At 41.3% G+C, this 21,481-nt stretch overlaps 1 protein-coding gene across 1 annotated transcript in view; it reads right to left on the minus strand.

Annotated features, from left to right (window-relative positions):
• The window catches only part of Cdk14 (cyclin dependent kinase 14), a 529,530-nt gene that overhangs the window by 176,081 nt on the left and 331,968 nt on the right, over positions 1-21,481 (minus strand). The window contains exon 10 of the mRNA XM_038315331.1: positions 17,254-17,347. Within this exon, the coding sequence (XP_038171259.1) occupies positions 17,254-17,347 (94 nt within the window). The remainder of the gene's footprint in view (positions 1-17,253; positions 17,348-21,481) is intronic.

The raw sequence follows: 21,481 nt of genomic DNA on the forward strand, positions 1-21,481 counted from the left end.
GCTAGAGAGGAAAATGTGGAGAAGAAATGTGAATTACTTTGTATGTGATACATCAAGAATCAAGACTGAGATTGTTTACATCTGGTATTCCTATGAGACACTAGTGGATGGGTTACTAAGCAGGCTACAGACACGAGGTCTTGTTACCACACATTATAGTAACACCCTTCCCTGTCTTTCTCCCTGGCCACACTGGGAGGTACCAGGATACAGGGACGATGTCTTTTTATCTTTGTATCATGGTTCTTATCGCAATAAATAATCTGAGGTAAAGGTTTAGTAAATATTCGTTGATTTAACTTATAATCAAGCATTAATAAAAGAAACACCAAGCTCAGGACTGTGAAATGCGACGCTATGGGATTAAAATACCTATCTATGCAGCACAAATAATTTGAATAATAATAGCTAAAGGAACTCAGAAGGCTGTAATCAACACTTTAGTGAAAACTATGAATTGAGACATACAGGAATCTTTATGACTTTATCTATCTATCTATCTATCTATCTATCTATCTATCTATCTATCTATCTATCTATCTATTATGTATACAGTTAGCCAGAAGAGGGCACCAGACCTCATTACAGATGGTTGTGAGCTACCATGTGGTTGCTGGGAATTGAACTCAGGACCTTTGGAAGAGTAGGCAATGCTCTTAACCACTGAGCCATCTCTCCAGCCCCCTATGACTTTAATCTTAAGTTAGTAGAGATTTTAAGACAGAAATCTAACTATGGTGGAGAAAGATGAACAATTTGGAGAAACATCAAGAATCTTCTGTTCTGGTGGCTCTCATGGGATGTTCCTGGCAGAGCCATACTTCTCCAAACAGAACAGTTGCATGGTAGGAACAGGAGGCAAGAACATGGGATTTAGGAGTCTCAAGATTATTGGTGAAATTCCATTTTAAAGAGGAACTACACTACTAAGGGATTCTTTCTTTGAAAATTGTGGATACTCTTACTTCATTTTATATGGGAAGGTAGTGGGCCCTGTTCTTCTGTTTTAGAATTTCTCTTTAAAAATGCTTTGAACCATTTTTACCAACTTTCATCTCCTGGATACATGAGTCTCAAGCCTTTAGAATGAATGGTTAAGTAGCATCAGATTTTTTTCCTGGACTTTAACATGGTGTAACACAGAGAAGGGGCTTTCAACACCTCTATCAGGTTTAAGTTCTGTCAGCATATTATGACAGAAATATTTTAATAAAGATAACTCATTATACTCAAGTCAGCCAATTTTGTTCCATGAACACGGCCAGGACATGATGCACAAATCACTAAATATATCCTAATTTCCTCCTGAGTGTGAAGTAGAATTACATACTACAGGAGACAGACAGAGTAACAGGATAAAAAGACAGTTGCTATGCTCATCTCTGAGAAAAATACTGCCTTTCCCAATAAAAGGAAAAGAGAGAGAGGTAGAGCCATTATTGGAAGTCCCTTCAAGTTCTGTTTTCAGTACCATTAGATCATTTATCCAGCAGGTTTGACTACAACATGCCAAGGATAGAATTTCATCATTTCCTTTCTTCTCTGTCCTAAGCCAGTTATATTTTATCATTCAAAATGACAGGCTGGTATTATCAAAGCTATGTACCCTGAGAGCCAGGGGCAGGGGTAAATTTCCTTTTTTCATTATTTTTGGTAGAACACACAGACCTTAGGGGTAAGCTATCAGCCAAGAAATGCCTTCAGATTCTTACAAGGCTCCCGCAGGGGGGAAAGGAGGTAATTAATCTGTCATTCTAGACAGTGTACTGTTGCTCCACAATATTTAAAAGCCAATTTCACTGTGATAAAATTTTGTCGTAAATAGATGAACTAGAACAAAAGAAAAGGAGTGAAAAGAAGGATTTTTAACCCATGCTTGCTGAAGAACATGAGGGGAGATAATAATCTGAAGAGTTTTCAGATCACAAGACTACAAGAAAAATCTGTAATGACCAACTGACTGAAGCAATATTTTTGTTTGCTGATTGATTCGGCCTCTGCAGAAGTCGCTCATATTCAGTGTTTGAAAGGCACTGATTCCTCATCAAGCTGATACTATTTTATCTCTCTCTGGCTCCATGTTCCTTCAATTATTTCATTTTTTTAAAGACAGGGTCTCACTAAGTTTCTCTGGCGGGGTGGAGCTTGCTTTGTAGACCAGGCTGGCCTGGAACACACAGAGATTCCGCTGCCTCTGCCTCCAGAGTGAGTGCTGGGATTAATGGTGTACACCACAGCCTGGCTCCTCTGGAGTCACCTTCAACTCCAGAAACAACAGGCTGATGAATAAAACATGTTTATAACTTGGGACTCAAACTGTCCCCAAGCAACGGGAACCTGCAGGCAATGATTCATCACCATAAGGCTGCACTGTAGAGTAGAGGCAGTCATGTCACGAGAAACAGAGATGCCAGCGCTGACTTCTGGGGAGCATTAGATGCCAGCGCTGACTTCTGGGAAGCACTTTGCAGAGCCAGAGGGAGGCCGTCATCAACTAGCCCACACCATGATCAGGACGGCTAAGCGGAGTATTCATCTCTATGCCGCCCCAATTCTCCCTCCTCTTTAACTCAGGCTCACATGGACACCTGGAAGCACAACTTGTGGCTGCAGCATTGCCTCATCTTCCCCGCTTCCTAGGGCGACCACATTGGCTAACTCTCTTCTCTCTGCTTTCCACAATCACTCATCTCTTAATTAGCCTGCTGCAGAGGCCTGGCTGGGTCTGTTAGGAAGGCAAAGCAGGAGACTTGGACAGAAAAACACCAAAAACTGTTGGAGAAAGACCCTCTTGGACACATTTATCTATTTTTCTTTCTTCCTAAAATTTGTCCTAAGTATGGCCACAGGCTGTCTCGAAGCTCAGGAACACCGCCAAGGCATCAGTCAGGTAATGTGGAAGGAATAAACAATTCTGTCATGGTAGCGACATCTTAAAGGATGACTGGCACTTACGAATCTCAGTCCTGCCACCTGTCCAAAGCTTTCCTGGATGTCATCTCAGTGCCATAAACATAAACCCTGGCACATTGCATCATTAAACAAATATTTCACACAATAAATAAATGAGTGTAACACATCTTAAATTAATATTCCGCAACAGCGGGGCTCACTCATTAGTCTCTAAATGCAAAATAAAAGTGACCTGCTGTATAGAACTGCAGTCTCAGTATTTGGAATATGGAGGTAGGATGATGAGAAGTTCGGTTTGAGGCCAGCCTGCTATACCTGCTATACCGACAGCAGTGGGAACCACATAGGAGTGAGCAGAGCACAGAGAAACACAACGTAGCTGCTTCTTGGGAGGAGCACAGGAGGAGAGATGGGAGGATGCTGACAGGGAGGCAGAGGACACTCCTTTGATTTGGATGCAAGCCTCTGAACTCAAACACAAATCCTTAACTGGATTCTATGGTTTTGTCAAACTCAGTTTTTAAGCTGTGGGCCTAACAAGTTAGTCAAAAGCAGCTCTTGAACTTTATTCCACTTGCTAACTTTCTGAGCAAATTGACAGCACACAGTTGGCTTATTGAAACACCCCCTCCCCATCAGCCCTCCACGTTTCTTTTCTTTCTTAAATAGCACTTTCATGAGCAAAATGACTACTTTGGATACCAGAAGTCAACAAAATACATTGTAGGGAAAGCAAAGTGATTTGAGTGGTTTAATGCTTTCCATTAAATTTGGTAGCGGCCCTTAGGCAACTGCTGTCCTGGAAATTAGCAACTGCAACTCCACAGCTTCCTGTAGCAGTTCTCCTAATCAGGCAGAGTTCTGTTCCCTCAGGCACTGGCTCTATCTGGCTTTACCCAGATCTCTACCCCTCTACAGAACTCAGGATTCAAAGGTCGAGGTGAAATCCTGCTCACTCAGAGAGGCTGAGTAGCAATTAGCTAACCTTCTCTCCTAGCTGGAGTCTCCCCAAAGAACAGCTTGTCCTTCTGCTCCACCCCCACTTAAGAACCCTAGCTACACATGGTTCCTCCCTACCACTTCCTGTCAGCTAGTAGCTGATGGAGTCTCCTGACCCTAGGTTAATTTTATTTGATCAGACAAGTGTAACAAGTCTTTGCATCATTAAACAAATATTTCACACCATAAATGAGTGCAACACATCTTGAATTAATATTCTGCAACAGTGGGGCTCACTCATTAGTCTTTAAATGCAAAATAAAAGTGACCTGCTGTATAGAACTGCAGTCTCAGTATTTGGAATATGGAGGTAGGATGATGAGAAGTTCAGTTGGAGGCCAGCCTGCTATACCTGAGATCCTGTCTCATAAGGAAACAAGAAATAAATGTGAAAGCAATGGCCAGGACACAATATTTTATTAGTGACAATGACAACTCAATAAGTGTCACATATTACTCATGTCTGCAAAAATAGATCATCCTGATCTTAAAACTCAAAGGCAAGACATTATTTCCTATTAATGGCACTGAGTTTTGTGTAAAGGATAATGGGGTTGAGCATCTCTTCCTCTGTTGAAAGAAAGGATGATACAGGGCTGGGCAAATAAACGAATGCTCCCATTGTGACCACTTCAAACCAAATTAACCACTAAATTAGAATTATCATCAGTAATATCCTCCCATCCCAAGCATGCCCCAAGGTACAGTGGATAGGGTTGCTGATTATTAGTATATTAAATTATAATTATTAATAATATCATATTAATTTATTTAGTGTGTACCAAAGGGAGGGGGCATGAACATGCCAAGGCATGTGTGATGGGAGCACATTTTCCCATCCCCCGCATGGGTCTAGGAGATCAAACTCGGGACATGGGTCTAGAGCCAGCGCCCTCTCAATGCCCCTGGGTGCCTCAATTTGTATTCCAAAAAGATAACTGAATAGAAGATATAGAGAGTCCACATGAATATTATTTTTAAAATTACTGAAATAATTGAACTTAGGATTTGGAAAGAAATCATACTGTCTTACATGTGCTTAGATATGTGCTAGGGAGGGGCCGTAATTTCCTAAGCTAGTGCCGCTAACAACAGTATCCAGTTCAGCACTGCGGTAGAGAAGGAAGACTGGAATCTGGAGATCAGCTATTCAATTCACTTCCTGATTATTTAGCTCTAGAATGAAGTTTTACTATGAGAAAGAAAACTTGTAAATAATATATAGACATATTTAGTGTCCCCATAATTGTAACTTTTTCATTCCCTCAGAGTAACACCGTCTTCAAAAGAAAATTTAATGGAAACTCTGTAAACGCTTTCAAAAAGAGAAATTGTTACTTCTGAGCACATCACAGCCCCAAGTGATAAAGGAATTGGCTCTAAGGTCGGAAGTACACAAGGTCAGGTGTGCAGACATCACTATTCTGTATGAGGTGTGAGCACTATTCTCATTTTGCCTAAGTGTGAGGAGATAAGAAACTCGTCTAACGTTGTTCTTCAAAATGGGTTCCTCAACACCTTCAACTGCTTGCTTTCCACCCAGGAAACACAAAACATTGTTAAAAGTGGATTTTGCTTAAAGTGAATAGATAGTTATCTGTTCAAATGAACTTCAGTGAAAAGAACTCTGAATGATCAATGTTATCTTTTTGGGATTGGATGCTATTAGAACCAAGAACTCCAAACGGAGAAAGGGAAGAAAACAAAAACACATCTATTTTTTAAATAAGAAAGAAAGTATCTTCAAATTTTTATGGGCTTCCTAAAGTCATTCCCACGCAATTTTCCTAAGTATGTGTTTCAAGACGAGCAGAGAAAGCTGAGCATGGTAGCTCAAACTACTATTCTAGAGATTAAGTAGGAGGATAACCATGAGTTTGAGACAAGGATGGGCTACACAGTTAAATCTTATGTAGTGAGGCCACAGAGTGTCACCAAAAAAAATCAAATGACTGAAAAATAAGTTCAAGAAATTGCAAGTACCACTCCTTGCATCTAGGCATTATGAGTTGCGATAGAGGCGGTGTCACGGTGTACACCGGGGCTTGCAACGCACAAAGTCCCCTCTCCTTTCCATGCCTCCAACTGAGCCTTATACCCCGATAACTGAATAAAAACAGCAGTAATGAATGCGGTATAAAGTGGAAATTGAAGGGAGGTAGGGAGGTAGCAGACAGGTTGATGCAGGAACTAGAGGTGAAAAAGGAGAGGCAACTTCCAGCTGGGGATTCAGAGAACTCCACCAAGGCACAGGGGCCATTGCTAGTAGAATGATGAATTATGTTTAGACAAATATGTAAGCATTAAGCGCAAAGGCTGGCTAGCACAGGAAGTGTCCCTGTGATGGTGTGAATGAGGAATGTCCCTCCTCCAATGGACTCCAGTGTTTGAATACTTGGTCTCAGTTGGTGTCACTGTTTGGGGAGGTCTTGAAACCTTTAGGAGGTAGAGCCTTGCTAGAGGAAGGCTCTATCTGGGATGGGCTTTGAAGGTTTATAGCCTTATTCTTGGACCAACTTCTCCACCTCCTAAGACCATTCCCACTCTGTTCCATGTGCATGGATCAAATATAATCAGTCAGTCAGCTACCTGCTCCTTCTGGCTATTGTAGATACTCCCTGTGGAACCATAAGCCAAAATAGAATCTCTTTTCTAGAAATTGCTTCTAGTCGTCCCACTCTCTTACAGCAGCAGAAAAGTAACTAATACAGCCTCTCAATTGTCACCAGATTCTTGCATGGTCACCAGAGACTGGAAGCCATGAATGCTAAAGGGTAATCCTGACATCTGTTCTTGTCCTGGAGACAATGGATTCCCAAGCAGAGCCTGAGAACCTGGACGCATTGTATGCATACAGCCATTTAAAAAGTCCATAAAACCTTTGTTTAGATCACTTATTATACTAAGAGAATGTACACAACACTTTTCTAGTACGTGTAAGCTTACAAGGAAAGGGAGTCTGGAAAGAATACAAATCGCCATGGTATCTACACAGCCTGGAGAATGCAAGCCTATCCCTGTCTGAAGACAAGAGAGATGGAGGATGAACCACTTCCAAGGCCAGATGTCTGTTAGCTTGACTTAGACAGAAATTGCTCTCCAAAGGCAATGCTCCGATGACTTGGGTAGATTATTTTATAAGACGAATTTTAATCAAACAGCTACAGATTTTCTCCAAGATATTTAATAGAGACTTGAGTGATGAAGTGAGAGGAAAATATTTGGAGGAAGATTTGTTTCCTTGCAGGGGTTTGGGCAGGTGATGATTGAAGGTCCCCTTTCAAGTGAAGCTGTTCTTCACAAAAAAGATTAATAGCCAAGACTGACTCACTTTGAAGGGTAAGCTTTCCTGGGGAGTAAGAGAGGGGGAGTTACAAAATCAGTGCGGGAAACACATTATCAATCAAGTAATGCCTGCCAGAGATCATCAGTCATGGTGCCGGGACAAGCTGATCCAGATCTGCATTTCCTTGTGCGCACGGTACTGGGTACAGAACAGCATTAGAGGAAAAGTCACAACTGTTTTGTCTTAAAAGGTTACTTTTTAAAGTTGGCATAATTTTATGTGTATGAATATTCTACCTACATATACGTGCACCAGATGCATGCTGGGTATAGGTGGAAGTCACAGGAGGGCACAGATCCCCTGGAACTGGAGTTAGGATGTCAGTGAGCCATCATGTGGATGCTGAGAACAGAGCCCTGGTCCTCTGCAAGAGCAAAAAGTGCTCCAAATTGGTGAGCCATTTAACCAGCCTCAGAAGTAATGACATTTTTATAGTTTAAACTGAGAATTGCTACACATCTCCATATTCTAATTATTAGAAACAACTCACTGTATCCAATCCAGTTTGCCAAAAAGGAGAACCATCTCAAATGCTGCCTACACAATAAGAGAAGTTCTGTCCTAAGGAAGAGTCTTTTCCTTACATGTGGATATATACTTACAATAGAAAGAAAGGCTTCAAAAAAAAAGGGCAGAATTTGAGTTATGTGACAATCCATTAACATCCTGAGAATTTACAAAGTGTAATTTCTCCACCTGTCTCAGATCTGTTACACTACAGTAGTATTTAACCAGTCTTTCAGTTGAACACATCCACGAACTTGCTAGTGTAAAGGGGAAGGAAGGAGGGTGAGCAAAGGAAGTACCCAATGGCCCGAGAGAAATAAGGTGAAAGTTCACACCTGCACATTATCATGGCAAACAGCACACATTGTGAGGACCACAATGAGCCTTGGGGGAAAATATGGAAATAAAAATAGGAGTTCGAAGAGAAGGTTGGCAGAATATGTCTCCCGACAAAGTTGTCTATGAGCCTCACATTATTTGATGAAAATTGAGACAGCCATAGTAACAGTTCTAAAAAGTAGTCCGATTATATTTGATATTCCTCCCTCATAGAATTAGAGTCGGCATCTCTTCTGGACTTTGGGAAGGATAAATGATTGCTTTGCCCAACAGAGAGCTACTCTGTTGACTTTTGAGGCTCATTTAAGAGAGACCCAGTGGCTTCATTTGCTTCTCTTGGGATACCTGCTCTTAGAACCCAACCACTGTGGGTGAGGAAGCCTAAGCTAGTTCAGGCAGAGAACCTTTGGGATAACTCTACCAAGACTCTACAAAGAGGGACAGAAGTGTTTAGCCAGGCTGCCTGCTCCAATCTCTGCTCAGTCCAGCACTAGCCGTGAATTCTTATCCAGTCCCAGAACTTCCCAGGCAAGCCTTTACTGAGTTACTTACTCTGAAACAGGAAAGATGCATTTATGAAATTATTAATATTAATTTAAAACCCACAGTTTTTGGTTGGCTGCATGATGAAACAAGATTGGAATAGTGAGGAAACTTATGCAAACAATTCATCTCTTTCTTGGCAAAATGGTAAAATATTTATTATTTTATATTAAATATGTTTACTATCTATTATAATTATATATAATATAAAATGGGACTATATTAGTTTAAACTGAAAATAATCATTAGTAAATACTACTAACCATAGCCAGGAACTACAGACAGGCAACGGAGCTATAACAATTATAAAAATGACCATATTAATAAGAAAGTAAACAGTTATAAATTTAGAAATTGGAAATAAAACCATTACTGTTTTTATAACAATGTCTCAAATCAACAAAAGTCCTCAATAAGTGGTCAGCAACTGCCTCCTCTCCTGGTCAAGTAATAGTCACAAATTATCACCTGTTACTGTCCCTACAGTGAGAGAGTATTAGATACCCTGTCATTGTCTCCCCCATTTACATGGCTGTGCTGACCCTACCCCCCCTTTCATTCATAGAACCTGCGATGTACTTCTGAATTTTTCATTGCTCTCTACAGTTTTATTCAAGTCTCTCATCTTCCTTTCAAGGCACACCTCATCTCCTCATCCTCTCTGGCTTTCTGCAAAGCTGGGATCTAACAACTATACCTTCCTCAATCTTCAGTGTCATTTAAAAATACCCTAACCTATACCATTGAAAAATATTTACGATGAAACTCCACCCGTGGAAGCAGATCAGTGCCTTGCTCAGCCATCATCAGAGAAGATCCCTCCTACAGCAAATGGCAACAAATGCAGAGAGCCATGACCAGACACTATGCCGAGGGTGAGACACCTTGGAACACTCAGCCCTAAACAGGGTGTCTCTATGAAATTATTCCCCAAAAGGGCTCATGGAACTCCATGGAAGAGGAGACAGAAAGAGTGTAAAAGGCCAGAAGGGATGAAGGACAGGAAGAAAACAAGGTTTTCAAAACCAACAAGATCAACACACATATGAACTTAGAGAGATTGAGGCAGCATTCACAGGGCCTGCACGGAGCTGCATCAGATAGGGTCCTAGAGCTGAACAAAGAAGTGGACACAGGCCCCCACCTCTAACCCAAGAGCAATCTCCAATTAAAAACCACTTACAAATTAAAATTCAGCTTCCTCCAAGGGAGTCTCACTGAGGAAACAAATTACACTTAAGGGTAGCTGCAGGCCCAGCAGTAAATGGCCAGTATGGCCACTAGAAAAAGGACCCAAGAGCATTTCTGAAGGTTCCCTTTCTCAGAACATCATGTCGGGACTATTCCTTTCTTATTTTTAATTTTGTCTTATTATGTATATATATGTATATATGTGTGTATATATAAAATCTTCTTTTTACCATACAGGTACTTTGTATATGTACTATGGCTTCCAGAGTTTTTATGGGATCCTGAGTGTGTGAATGAGTGGGTCTCTTTCTTGTGCCTTCTCTGGGTCTCTTTTCCTTCTCTTTTGTGTGTATCACCCTATTACAATGTATTAATTTTCATTTTATTATTGTCCCTTTGAAGCCTGTTTCTTTTTCTAATGAGAGACAGAAAGGGAATGGATCTGGATGGGAGGGGTGGTGGCTGGAACTGGGAGGACTAGAGGGAGGGGAAACCATAATCAGCATATATTATATGAGAAACAAATCTATTTTCAGTAAAAGAAAAAAGATACATTTATGATGTATCATAAAACATATAAATATTGATGAAAAAGTACCTATAGGGTAACATCAACCCCCTATACTGATCCATGTCTTAGAGATGGCTATATTCATGGTTTTTCAACTTTCACAGCCCACTTACAGAATTCCCTGTAACTTAGCTTTGCCAATCTATCATCATAGAAGTACTGGCTCAAAAGCTACAAACAGGGCCTTTTTTCTTTCAGCACCATCATTAACCCTTCTGTATACAAGAGGCATAAAAGAAGCCCCCCTGCCCCTCCAGCGCTAGTGCTGACAACTACACAGGAGGCAGAGGAGAAACCCTTCACCTTCCAGCGCTGCCATTCAACAGTGAGCACAGGCTTGCTGCTCTGGGCATCTTCTCTCTTCTCTGAGCTATCACCTGTTCTCCCAAATAGAAACATTTCTCCCTGCCTCCTCTCTGTGCCAACTCTCATGGGGAACTAACGCGGAGGCCCTTATGGCCAACCATCTCATAATTTCGTCTTTGTAAAGGCTCTTTGTTGATTAGGTTTCATATTTGATATAGTAAGCTATACCCGACCCGAGTGATTCACACACAGCAAACATCCCAAGGGGAGAAATGCTTTTGTAAAGGAGGTCAAGCAGTAAGAGTGTGCAGAATCACCTGGAATACAAAGAATGGCTTTCACTTAACAGACGTGGTCTTAAAGACTTTCATTTTAATGCTGTGGTCATGAGCTATTCCTTCAGCCTGAAGTACTCACATTCCTAGTATCTTTATGCCTTCTGCCCACTACCTTCAACCAATAAGTACCATCTTCAGAGACAGCACCTCAACATGGTTAGAAAGCCAGTGCTTCTCACAGCAACCACAGAAATACAGTACCTGTTTGTTTGCTTATTGATCATCTTCTCTTGTGGGAATGAAATCTCACCCAGCACCAGTTCTGAACAGTCCTCTGTGTACACATACAAGGTCCACTCCTACTGACCCTACCCTAGAGCTAAGCCATGACCTCCTGCGTATCCCCACATGTCCCTCTTATTTCCACGTCTACCTTCAGCCCTGTTCTTCCTTCAATGCTCCGTGAAACCTCTCCGAGAAATGTCTTCTTTAAGCATCTACAAGCCCGAGGCCTAATCTTGCAATACCATGCATCTTTAGAATTAAAATTTTGGTCAACAAGAGGTCAATTAATTTAACACCAAACATGAGGGTCATACACAGCAGAAAGAACTGACACCAAAAAGCTCTCCACATGTGCACTGTGGCATGTGAGCGTGCGCGCACACACACACACACACACACACACACACACACATCCTGAATGACACGTATACCAATGAAGGGGAATATTTTAATCAAATAATTTAAAGTAGGTTAACAACTGCAGGCTAGGAGACCTAGCAGGTAGAGATGAGTGAGTCTGTCAGGGCAATCAGCATTCAAAGACGGGAGAAGAAGAACAGGCCTGTAGAACACAACCATGTGCCCTCTCTGTCACCACTGCTGTGCTTTGGGCCGCGAGCCACATAAACCCAGAAGCACCTGCCAAAGTTTCTGACAGCTGTGCGTGCACCCTCTGCCATTTGCTCAGCTGTTTGGAAGTGAAAGGCACATATTCCCAGGGTTCTGCCGTGTGGGCTTCTTTTTTTTCAAGCCAGAACAACGTGCTCAGAATCCAAACTCTTATTTTATTAGCTCTGATTTGGCTCACCCACCTAAATGAACATATCGTATGCTTATGCTCTGAGCTAATATAGGTGACGAGGACACACCGTGTTGTGTTTTAAAATAGCCAATGCTGACGAAATGAGAACAAATCACTCTGTCCGTCTATCAGCAGAGCCAGCTGCTCCTTGGAGAACTCGCTCCCTATTCGCATGCAGCCTCACGTGGGGTAAATAGGCTTTGCAAAAACTCTGACACCTCGGTGTCTTGCATATGGACATCATGAACCCAAGGAAAATGATTTCATGTGAGACTGCAGACTGCAGCAACGCTAGCTCACTTTGTATACCAACGTGGTTATGATGCTATGAAACTGAATTAATTGTATTCGTTTAAAATGTAACCACCTTTCTCACACCAAAACAGTGAAATACAAAGAAAGGAAAACAGAAAGGCTTTAGCTGGCTGATCTTTGCTGCCTTGGATATTTTTTTAATAAAGACTCGGTATGTGCAAGCTAATTATATTGACTATTTTGAGTATTAATTTTGTGCTTCAAGGCTATCAACCACTTTTGTATGTACAGTTCGCAGGAAAATAACTGGCTTAATCTCAAAATTAAGATGCCAAATAAACCAAATAACACCATGTTTCATGACTCTCAAAGTTGATGGTCTCCTTGGCAATGCTTTACCAGAGCCCAGATATCCAACTGCCGCTTTAGAAAAGAGGTTTCGCAGTTTCAAGTAGAAGCCTGTTAAAGGGGATTTAATCCCCAATTAACATCCTTTCTGTTTAGGCCAGATATAAAAGGTCACAGAGGAAAAGCAATCTTTCCCTTATTGAGTTTCTTCGATGTTCTTATCCAGCGATCAGAGAGTCCTGAGAGTGGCTTCTGAGTATGTTATACAGCCCCACTAGCAAAAATCAACATTCCAGGGGAGATTATAAAATATGTAAGATTATAACATTTGATGTCCAAAGTTCCTAAATTTCTTAGTTTGATTTTTGTCTAATTCTTCTAGGCAAAATGTCTGATCATTTCATTCTGAACCAGCACTCTTCCACAGATGATCTTCAGCTCCTAACCATCAAAGGATATTTCATCTTAAAGGGTGTTATGTCCCTCAAGTACATATGGGAAATGAAACCATTATTGCCAGTAGTCATGATGTTATCTGTATTCACAGGTCTCTGTGCTCTAAGAAGAGCCAATCATGACTTACTACATCAATAATCCCGTGGGAAATTTGTAATGATTTATTTTCCTGGCTTATTAAAAGCCTGGCCAGGGCTCAAATGTCTCTGGATACCCATAAAATTAGAAAAGCATTGCCATAAAATTAAGAAATAGGAGTTAAATATCCATACAGAAAGAGATCCAACAAATGCTCCCTGGTGTGAATTATTTGCATTTGACAAACATTTCCAGTAAGAATTTGTTGTTGTGAAACTCAACTTCTTAGTTTTATTGCTTTATCATATAATTCATTTATATCACCATTCAGGTTGGTTTTTTTTTTTATCTCATCCTAAAATAATATACAAGAAGAAACTAGTCCCTTTTATGCTTTGTCATTTATTTATTTAATAGTTTTTTGAGATCGGGTCTTGGGCAGCAGAGTGACCTAGAACTTGCTATATTGCCATGGTCGGCCTTGAAATCCTGACCCTTCTGCTTCTGCTTCCCAAGTGCTGACGTTAAAAAGGTGATGACCTAACTTTCTCATTTTAAGTATAGGAAAGTAATTATTTTAGCAAAATACGAATTTTAAAATTTGGAAAGGTTATATAATTATTGTTTGATAGGATTCAGAATTTAAAATTAATTAGAAATGTCTAGAATGTAACTAGAAATTAGTCTCAGAATGTAACTGAGTTATATAATGACTACAGCTGGGTATTAAATCTGAAGGTTAAATATTTAGACATGATTTAGCATGTTATAGATAAAATATAAAAATACCTCATTAAAATGATTTTTGCAATTGTTTCAAAGAGTCACAGAATATGTAGAAAGGCTTGGTGAAAAATGGCTCAGAGGTTAAAACAGTTGCTACAGGAACTATTGAAGTTTGGGTCCCTGGAATCCACCTATGCATCAGGCATGTCCACTGGCATGCTTATAACTCCAGTCTCAGATAAAGGAGTCAGGGCATCCCAGAACAAGTTTTCCAGCAAGACTAGCCTTAGGGTGAGTTCTGGTTTAAATTAAGACAACCTGCTTCCAAAGAATAAGATGGAACAGAAATCCAGAAAGATTCCAATATCAAATCTGACCCTCCACACTTATTCTCGTATATAGACATGCACACTCAGCCACCTCCACACATGTGAACATGCATGCACACATCATATTTAGAAACAGGAAAAAGGAATAAAAGGAGAAGAATCCTTATGGATAAACTGTTTAAAATAATGAATTAGAAGATTATAGAAAAAAGAAAACAAAAATATGTTTATAAGGGTTATACATGTGGAATTGGATGCACAGCTCAGTCGGTCGAATACTTGTCAATATACACAACGTCCTAGGGTCAACCCCAGTGCTGCATAAAGCTAGGCATGGTGGCCCACATCTGCCACCCCAGCAGTTGTGAGAGGGAACAGGAAAGTCAAGGTCACCCTCATCTACATAAAGAGTTTGAGGCTATGCTAGACTGCATGAAACCCAAAACAGTAACAACAACTAAACTGATAAGTGGTTAAAATACCTCTTCTTCTAGAGGACTCAGGATTGATTCCTAATGCCTGCATAGCAGCTTACCTGTCCAGAACTCCATACCAAGGAATCCAACAGTCCCTCGTGACCTCTGTGGACACCATGAAAGCATGCGGTGCCAAGACATACATGCAGGCAGATCACTCTTAAACATGACATAAATCCGAAAAATTAAGAGAATTAAATTATTCACATATTATGACTCATGCATATTACATGAATAATTTAGTTTTAGGAGAAGTAGCTCAATATTATATTATTTGTTTCTCAAATAATCTACAGACCCAACACAGTTCAAAGAAAAAAAAAAACATAAGAGATTTTGATGAGTACAAGTGGATGAGGAGCTTTGTGTGTTTAGATGAAGTAATGGACATATAAGAACACAACAAATTTATGAAAATTTATTATATTAAGAAATTTTTTCAATTCTAATGACTAGTCTTAATAGGGATACAATGTAGCTTCTAGTAGCTTTTTAAAAATAATAGATCAGATACATAGTGTCTCATCCATACAGTGAGACATTCTGTCATTAAAAATGATGATGCTTCCAAATTTTCTCCAGTGAAAAGTGTTTGTTACATACCATGAAATGAAAATGGGAGCTACAAAATGGCAGACAAGACAAACTGTAAAGCGTATATAAAGGAATTCAATGATGCGTACATATGAAAACACGAAACGCGGTTTTGTGTGAGGGGGAGCATGGAGGGATGGAGGGCGACACTTCGGCTTTTATGTTTTGGACATTATGGAGGTTTTCCTTTATAGAAACACATGATCCTGTAGTCATGAGAGTTCACTTCAGCACTGTAGACAGAACGTCTAATAAAGTTGAAAGAAAGAGATAGAGATAACCTCTAGGAGAAAGAGAAAATTCAGCCCTTCAGCTCTCTGAAGGAAGACCTCCTATTCTTCCGTTTGTCATCACAGAGCAACTAGAAGAGGGGACGCTGCGTGACGGAATCCCTTTGTTTCCAGTCCCCTTTCCCGTCATTCCACAGCTGGCAGTGAGGGAGACACAGGGGTGGCAGAGTCTCAATCTGTGCACAGTATCCTCCTGTCCTCTTATACCAAAGGGGAGAACCCCCGTCTCCAGAGTGAGTGACAGTCCATCACCTGACACATGTCTGCACTAAAAACACCTCAGCGTTTTCACAGGGAGTTTTGTTAAGTAAAGAGAGTTACGGGAGTGTGTGCTATGGCAATGTGTTTAGTTTAAATACTTTTAATAAAATCTTTCATTTATCTGCATAGTATTCTGGGTTTTAAATAATATATTTCTGACTACTGCCTAACATAAAAATTCCACCGAATGAAACTACTTGCCATGAGAATGATAGAATCAACGCAGCCCGTGCTTATTGTATGGCAGGACTTAAGAAGCACTTTCAATTGCTAAGTCGATGATTTCCTCAAAGTGACCCTTGAGAAGCATTCTGTTCACATACCACTTTCATCTATGAGGGAACAGTTTCAGAAAGTGAGGGAGGCCTTGTCCAAAGACACCAAGACAAAACAAGACAGAGCAGGACAGACTCAGACGAGCTGCCTCAATATAACAGATTTGCCAAAACTCAAGATACGCCTTCAGTTTTACAAAAAAATTCAAAATTATATAAAGATTGCAAAAATATTAGTAAGGGTTCTTGAATACCCTCACGCAGCTTCTCTTGTTCAAGTTTTACCCATACATTTGCAACAAATAAAAAAGCCCATTATTATACATGGGCATTAGCTAAGCCCCCGCCCCCTTCATAGACATTCCTCTGGTTTTCCAAGCTGTGTTCTGCTGATCCAGGGATTCACCCTTGCCACCAGTTTCCTCCAGGCTGTCACGCGTTCTCAGTGTCCCCTGGGTCATGACAGTTTGTCAGACGTCCCTTGTTTTTGATGACAATGGCAAGGATTGAAGAGTGTGCATAGGGAATTTTGTAGAACGTCTCGCCTTTGGGTTTCACAGTGAGAGAGGAGCTATGGTCTGAGGAAGATGACAGAGGGATGTGCCGTTTTCCTCACCTGCCACCATGTGACTTCTCATACCTGAGAACGGTCTTAAAGACCTGGCTGTTTCTCTGCATGGTCACCATGCCTCAGGCACCTACTATACTCCGTATTCAACGTTACAGACAGTTCGCAGTCGAAGCCTAATGTGCAGGCGTGGAGGGAAGGGCCTAGATGAGCTCCATCTTCTTGGAAGTCTGTGGATCTCTACATACTTTACTTGAAACCATTATGCCTGCATATTAATTACAGCCCATCATTCTATACTCCTCTTATCTCAGTCATCCTTACAATTCTATCATTTTATTCACATATGACAATTTGAAGGCACACTGGTCAATGAATTCCCTGCTTTTTAAAGGCAAAAGCAAATGTGACAACATGGACAAAAATGGTTTAAAGTATTTCCGGCAGATCATTAAGTCATTAAGTAACTAATTAGAGACACATTTTTTTTCTGAGAAGCACTTTGCGCAAAACTTACCAGAAATATTCGTTCAAGTTGATCCTGAATGTCTTTCATTCCTGGAAATGCGGCGACTCCCTGGATCATCTCAACAAAGATGCAGCCAACTCCCCTGGAAAGAAAGGAATCATTACAAAAACTTCAATTCTGTTTACAAGTCCAAATCAGAGATTAAACCCAACCCAGGGAAGAGGCAATGAATCAATAACACTCTCAATGATCAGCCCAAACTGAGGCACACTCTGCACCCCACTTTTCCTATTGCCCAGAAAGAGCTCAAAATGTATGCAGCTACCCTAGCTTGAACACGATGGAAACCAATCAAGAAGCAGGTTTTAGTGGTCCCTTTACACCTGTAGGTCACAGTGAGAACGTCCTTGGCTTGACACAGGGGAGCCTCAGAACACCCTTTCCAGCTCCCTCCCAACTATATTTCACAGCTCGTAATGGGCTGTACTTCCAGCTGCTCAGGGCACTCTGAATCAGCATCATCTGGGCAACTTTTAAAAACCACAAACGCTCTGACCACAAACCCCAAAGATTCTGCCCAGGCATGAGCTACTGAGGTGGCTCAAGGCATCTACACACAGGGTTGCTGAGTCAGGCTCGCCGCCGGCCAAACAGAAATGCTCGCATGGCCTTACCCTACAGCACTATCTCTTTACCTGCTCACTCCTGAGCTCCGAATGCAATTCAGCCTCTGCAATCCTGGGGCAATGTCATCCCCTCCAGGAAGCCTTCCCTGGACTTCCCAGCAGACAAGATAGTCTCCCTGCATGAGCTTACACTAGTCATACCCTATCTCAATGCATCCATCATCCAGTGAGCTCAGACTTGCCACCTACCTGAACTGCCTGCCATGCTCACAACACCTACCCACAACACAGGCAAACAGCCAGTCAAATGCTTGTGCTGACATTTGGAAGAACAAGTCATTTAGAATAGGATGAAGGGAAACTGGAATAAACCAGAGAAGTCATGCTAATGGCAAAGAACTAACATAGAGCTCTCATTCCTGCACAAGAGACAAGAGTATACAGACAGCTCTTTACTTCATAATCATTCATTATCATTTTTTTCCTGTTTCCACCTTGGATGCATTTAGGTTTCCTGACTTACTATACCATATCCCTCGGGGTAAAAGACAGACGAGTGACCCACTTCTGTGCAGCGGCTCCAGTTGTCACCACAGTTGTGATCAACACTGTTCTGCATTAAAGTCATACACTAGTAGAAATTCCTTTCCCGCAATGCACGCATGCCACATAACTTCAACTTAAACACACACAAGGGTGTGTGCTGCCAAAAAACGTCTGCACAAAGTCCCGCGTTACCTCATGAACACAATTTCACTTGGGGAATGAGAATTAGTTTCATATCATTCCAGACAGATGGAGTTCAGATGTCTGATTACATCTACTTAAAATGCTAGTATGGTGGTTTTCTAGATTTTTTTTTTTCCTGTCGAGAATTCTTTCCAAGAATACTGACCTGAGTTTCCACTGTCTTTACTGTGGATTTGGAATACCCACACCTTCCTGTTTGTATGTAAGAATAAACTCTCTGTTCCCTGCCTTCTTTCACATTGCCCCCACACCCAGCAACTCTGACTCCGAGGAGCCTCAGCAGGGGCCAACCACAATCCTATCTGTGCAGAGCTGAGCTGCCTGGTGGGTGGGGGAGGTAAGGGTGACACTGCCTACAGAATTTCTTTTACAGCTACATTTATTCGTTTATGTCACCTCCAAAATATGATATTTAGAAGACAAACCTACACTACAGCTCTGTTAAGCTGGAACAAAGTGATACAGTTATTCCGTAGGCTTTTAACTGCTTAGCTTGCTAAGGGATTTCGACTTTTGTTCCTAATGGATGTTTCCTATGACACCATATTCCTCAAAGGCACTGAAGGGTACATAAATGAAGTTGAAAGAATTATACTTAGCGACCATATAGAAATTATAATGCAAAAGAAAAATGAAAAATAGGCTTACACAACAGAACTACAAAATTGTACTTAGTGACCTTATAGAACACAAAAAATAGAAGGACACAGTGTATCCGTATTGTTAAATGCGGGTTCCTTTTTACTGGAACTGCCAAACAGCAATAAAAGTCCTTCAACTTCCCATGAAGGAACCGTTCTGTGTGCTCTCCTCTTTCTCTGCCCTATCAGTTATGTGCCCCTTCAACAGACAGGGCAAGCTGACTGCATCGAACGGTTTGCTGAGAATGAATTCATCTCCTTATGCACTACACTTCGGAAATGATACTGTAGCCAGGTGGTGGTGTCTCACGCCTTTAATCCCAGCACTTGGGAGGCAGAGGCAGACAGATCTCTGTGAGTTCGAGGCCAGCCTGGTCTACAAGAGCTAGACAGGCACCAAAGCTACAGAGAAACCCTGTCTAAATGGAGGACTCGGGAGTTGGCTAGGAGTGAAAGAACTTCTCTCCATGAGCCATCATCACAGAGCTTTTGTGTTCTCTTTAGAAGAGGAGGGGAGAACCTCTTTCAGGAATTTCTTGAAAGCATTACCATTTATTTTATAACATAAATACTAGGAAATCCAGTCTTTTAAATTGAATTTTATATGTAAATGCACAGCTGCTGGGATCTATGGTTCCAGGAGAGGTTTTTTTTTTTTTCTATCTGTCTATACTATGCCCACATCACTGTATGCTGATAAAGGGGGAAGCCACTGTTTTTACATTATATCTTAAATTTTTTTTCTCCTTGTACTAAATAATGGAGATTGGAGGCATATACAGCCCTTTTGCTGTTGTTCCTATCATGAAATACACAAAGCAGACTAGCTCTGTTTATAAAGAGATTTTATTTACCTCTCAGTTAGGGAAGTTGAAAGGCCAAGTAACAGGCAGACGTTCTAGAGAACCCTCCCCTTGGCTGCTGCATCATCTCATAGAGAAGCAGGAGGAAGACAGGAGAGGATGGGGACACGAGGAGGGAAAGACCCTTCGGGTTAGAAGCAAGCAAGCGTTCCGGCACAGAAAACAACTACTTAGGGCCATGCTTTCCCAGCCGGAACCCTGCAACTCTGTAGAAATCCCACGAGCAACCCCTTGTGCAATCCCCAAAGCTCCTGGTTTTGGTTGATCAGATTACAATCCAATCCAAAGTGCCCTACCCCAGTCTAATCCCATCAGAATGAGAAGGATGACGAGGGGGGTACAGGGATACAGGGGGTGGGAAGCTGCTTAGTAACCTATTGAGATGTAACTGAAAGCTACCAAATGGCATCTCTAACTAACTCTTAGACACTTGTGACTCTCCCTGGAGGAGCCCACACCACACTGACCTGTGTCATAGTCTTCCAGTTCTCTTAACTCCCATGTTTAAGCTTTAAGTTTAGAAAAATACTGTTTATTAGACTGCAGCTCTCACTTGAGGGGCTCACAGCCATATTGGAAATGCCGTTTTCTGTCCCTGAGCATCTTCCTCTCTCTTGACCCTTGTGGTTGAGTATATAACCAAATTCTAAAACTGATGGAATGGGGTGAGGTTAACAAAACCACCTACTGATATGCATTCTGAAATTCCTGTTTATTATAATCCTGATCAGACTTGAGACCGCAGACAGAGACCGCAGGGACCCATTGAGCTGCAGGGAGAAGCTGCACCTCTGCATGCAGGCTTCTCCAACTGCGAGCTCTAGGAGGCCTCCATTGCAGTCTAAACACTTAGTCACAGCTTTCTAGATCTGCAGCTTCAACCCTTTCGGAAGGGTACTGCGAATCAAGAAGAAGGCGCAAGCAGTTGAACAGACCCCAAACTCAATGCAACTTGATTGTTTTGCCTTTCTGCCTCTCAGCATTACGTCGGCAGCAGAAATCCCAAAGCGACATGGGAGTAGCTTCTCCATCTAATGTGTATGCTGGTCCTGGGATGTAATCAGAACCTGGGTTCTGCTTTCTGGGTGAGGGCCGAGGCTGAGAATCTGAATTTCTAACAAGTTCCTAAGTGATGGTGGGGTGGCTTGTCTCCAAGTCAGACCCTGCAGCAGGAATCTAAAATGATCTTCATAACTGTTTTGAAAGCAGTTTGGGGGGGGGGGCTCAGATAAATCCTGTGAGCATGTATTAGAGATGTGCTAAAAAAAAAAAAACAATGAAACAATCAACTAGTAAATTAAATCAGGTTAAGTGTGAAACACAGTCTAAATTCAACACTAACTCACCAAGCTTCCTCATTAACTAACCTAGCAGGTAATTTTCTTTAGCTGCGGTT

This window comes from Arvicola amphibius, chromosome 18, assembly GCF_903992535.2.
Source record: "Arvicola amphibius chromosome 18, mArvAmp1.2, whole genome shotgun sequence".
In the NCBI taxonomy this organism is placed as follows: Eukaryota; Metazoa; Chordata; class Mammalia; order Rodentia; family Cricetidae; genus Arvicola; species Arvicola amphibius.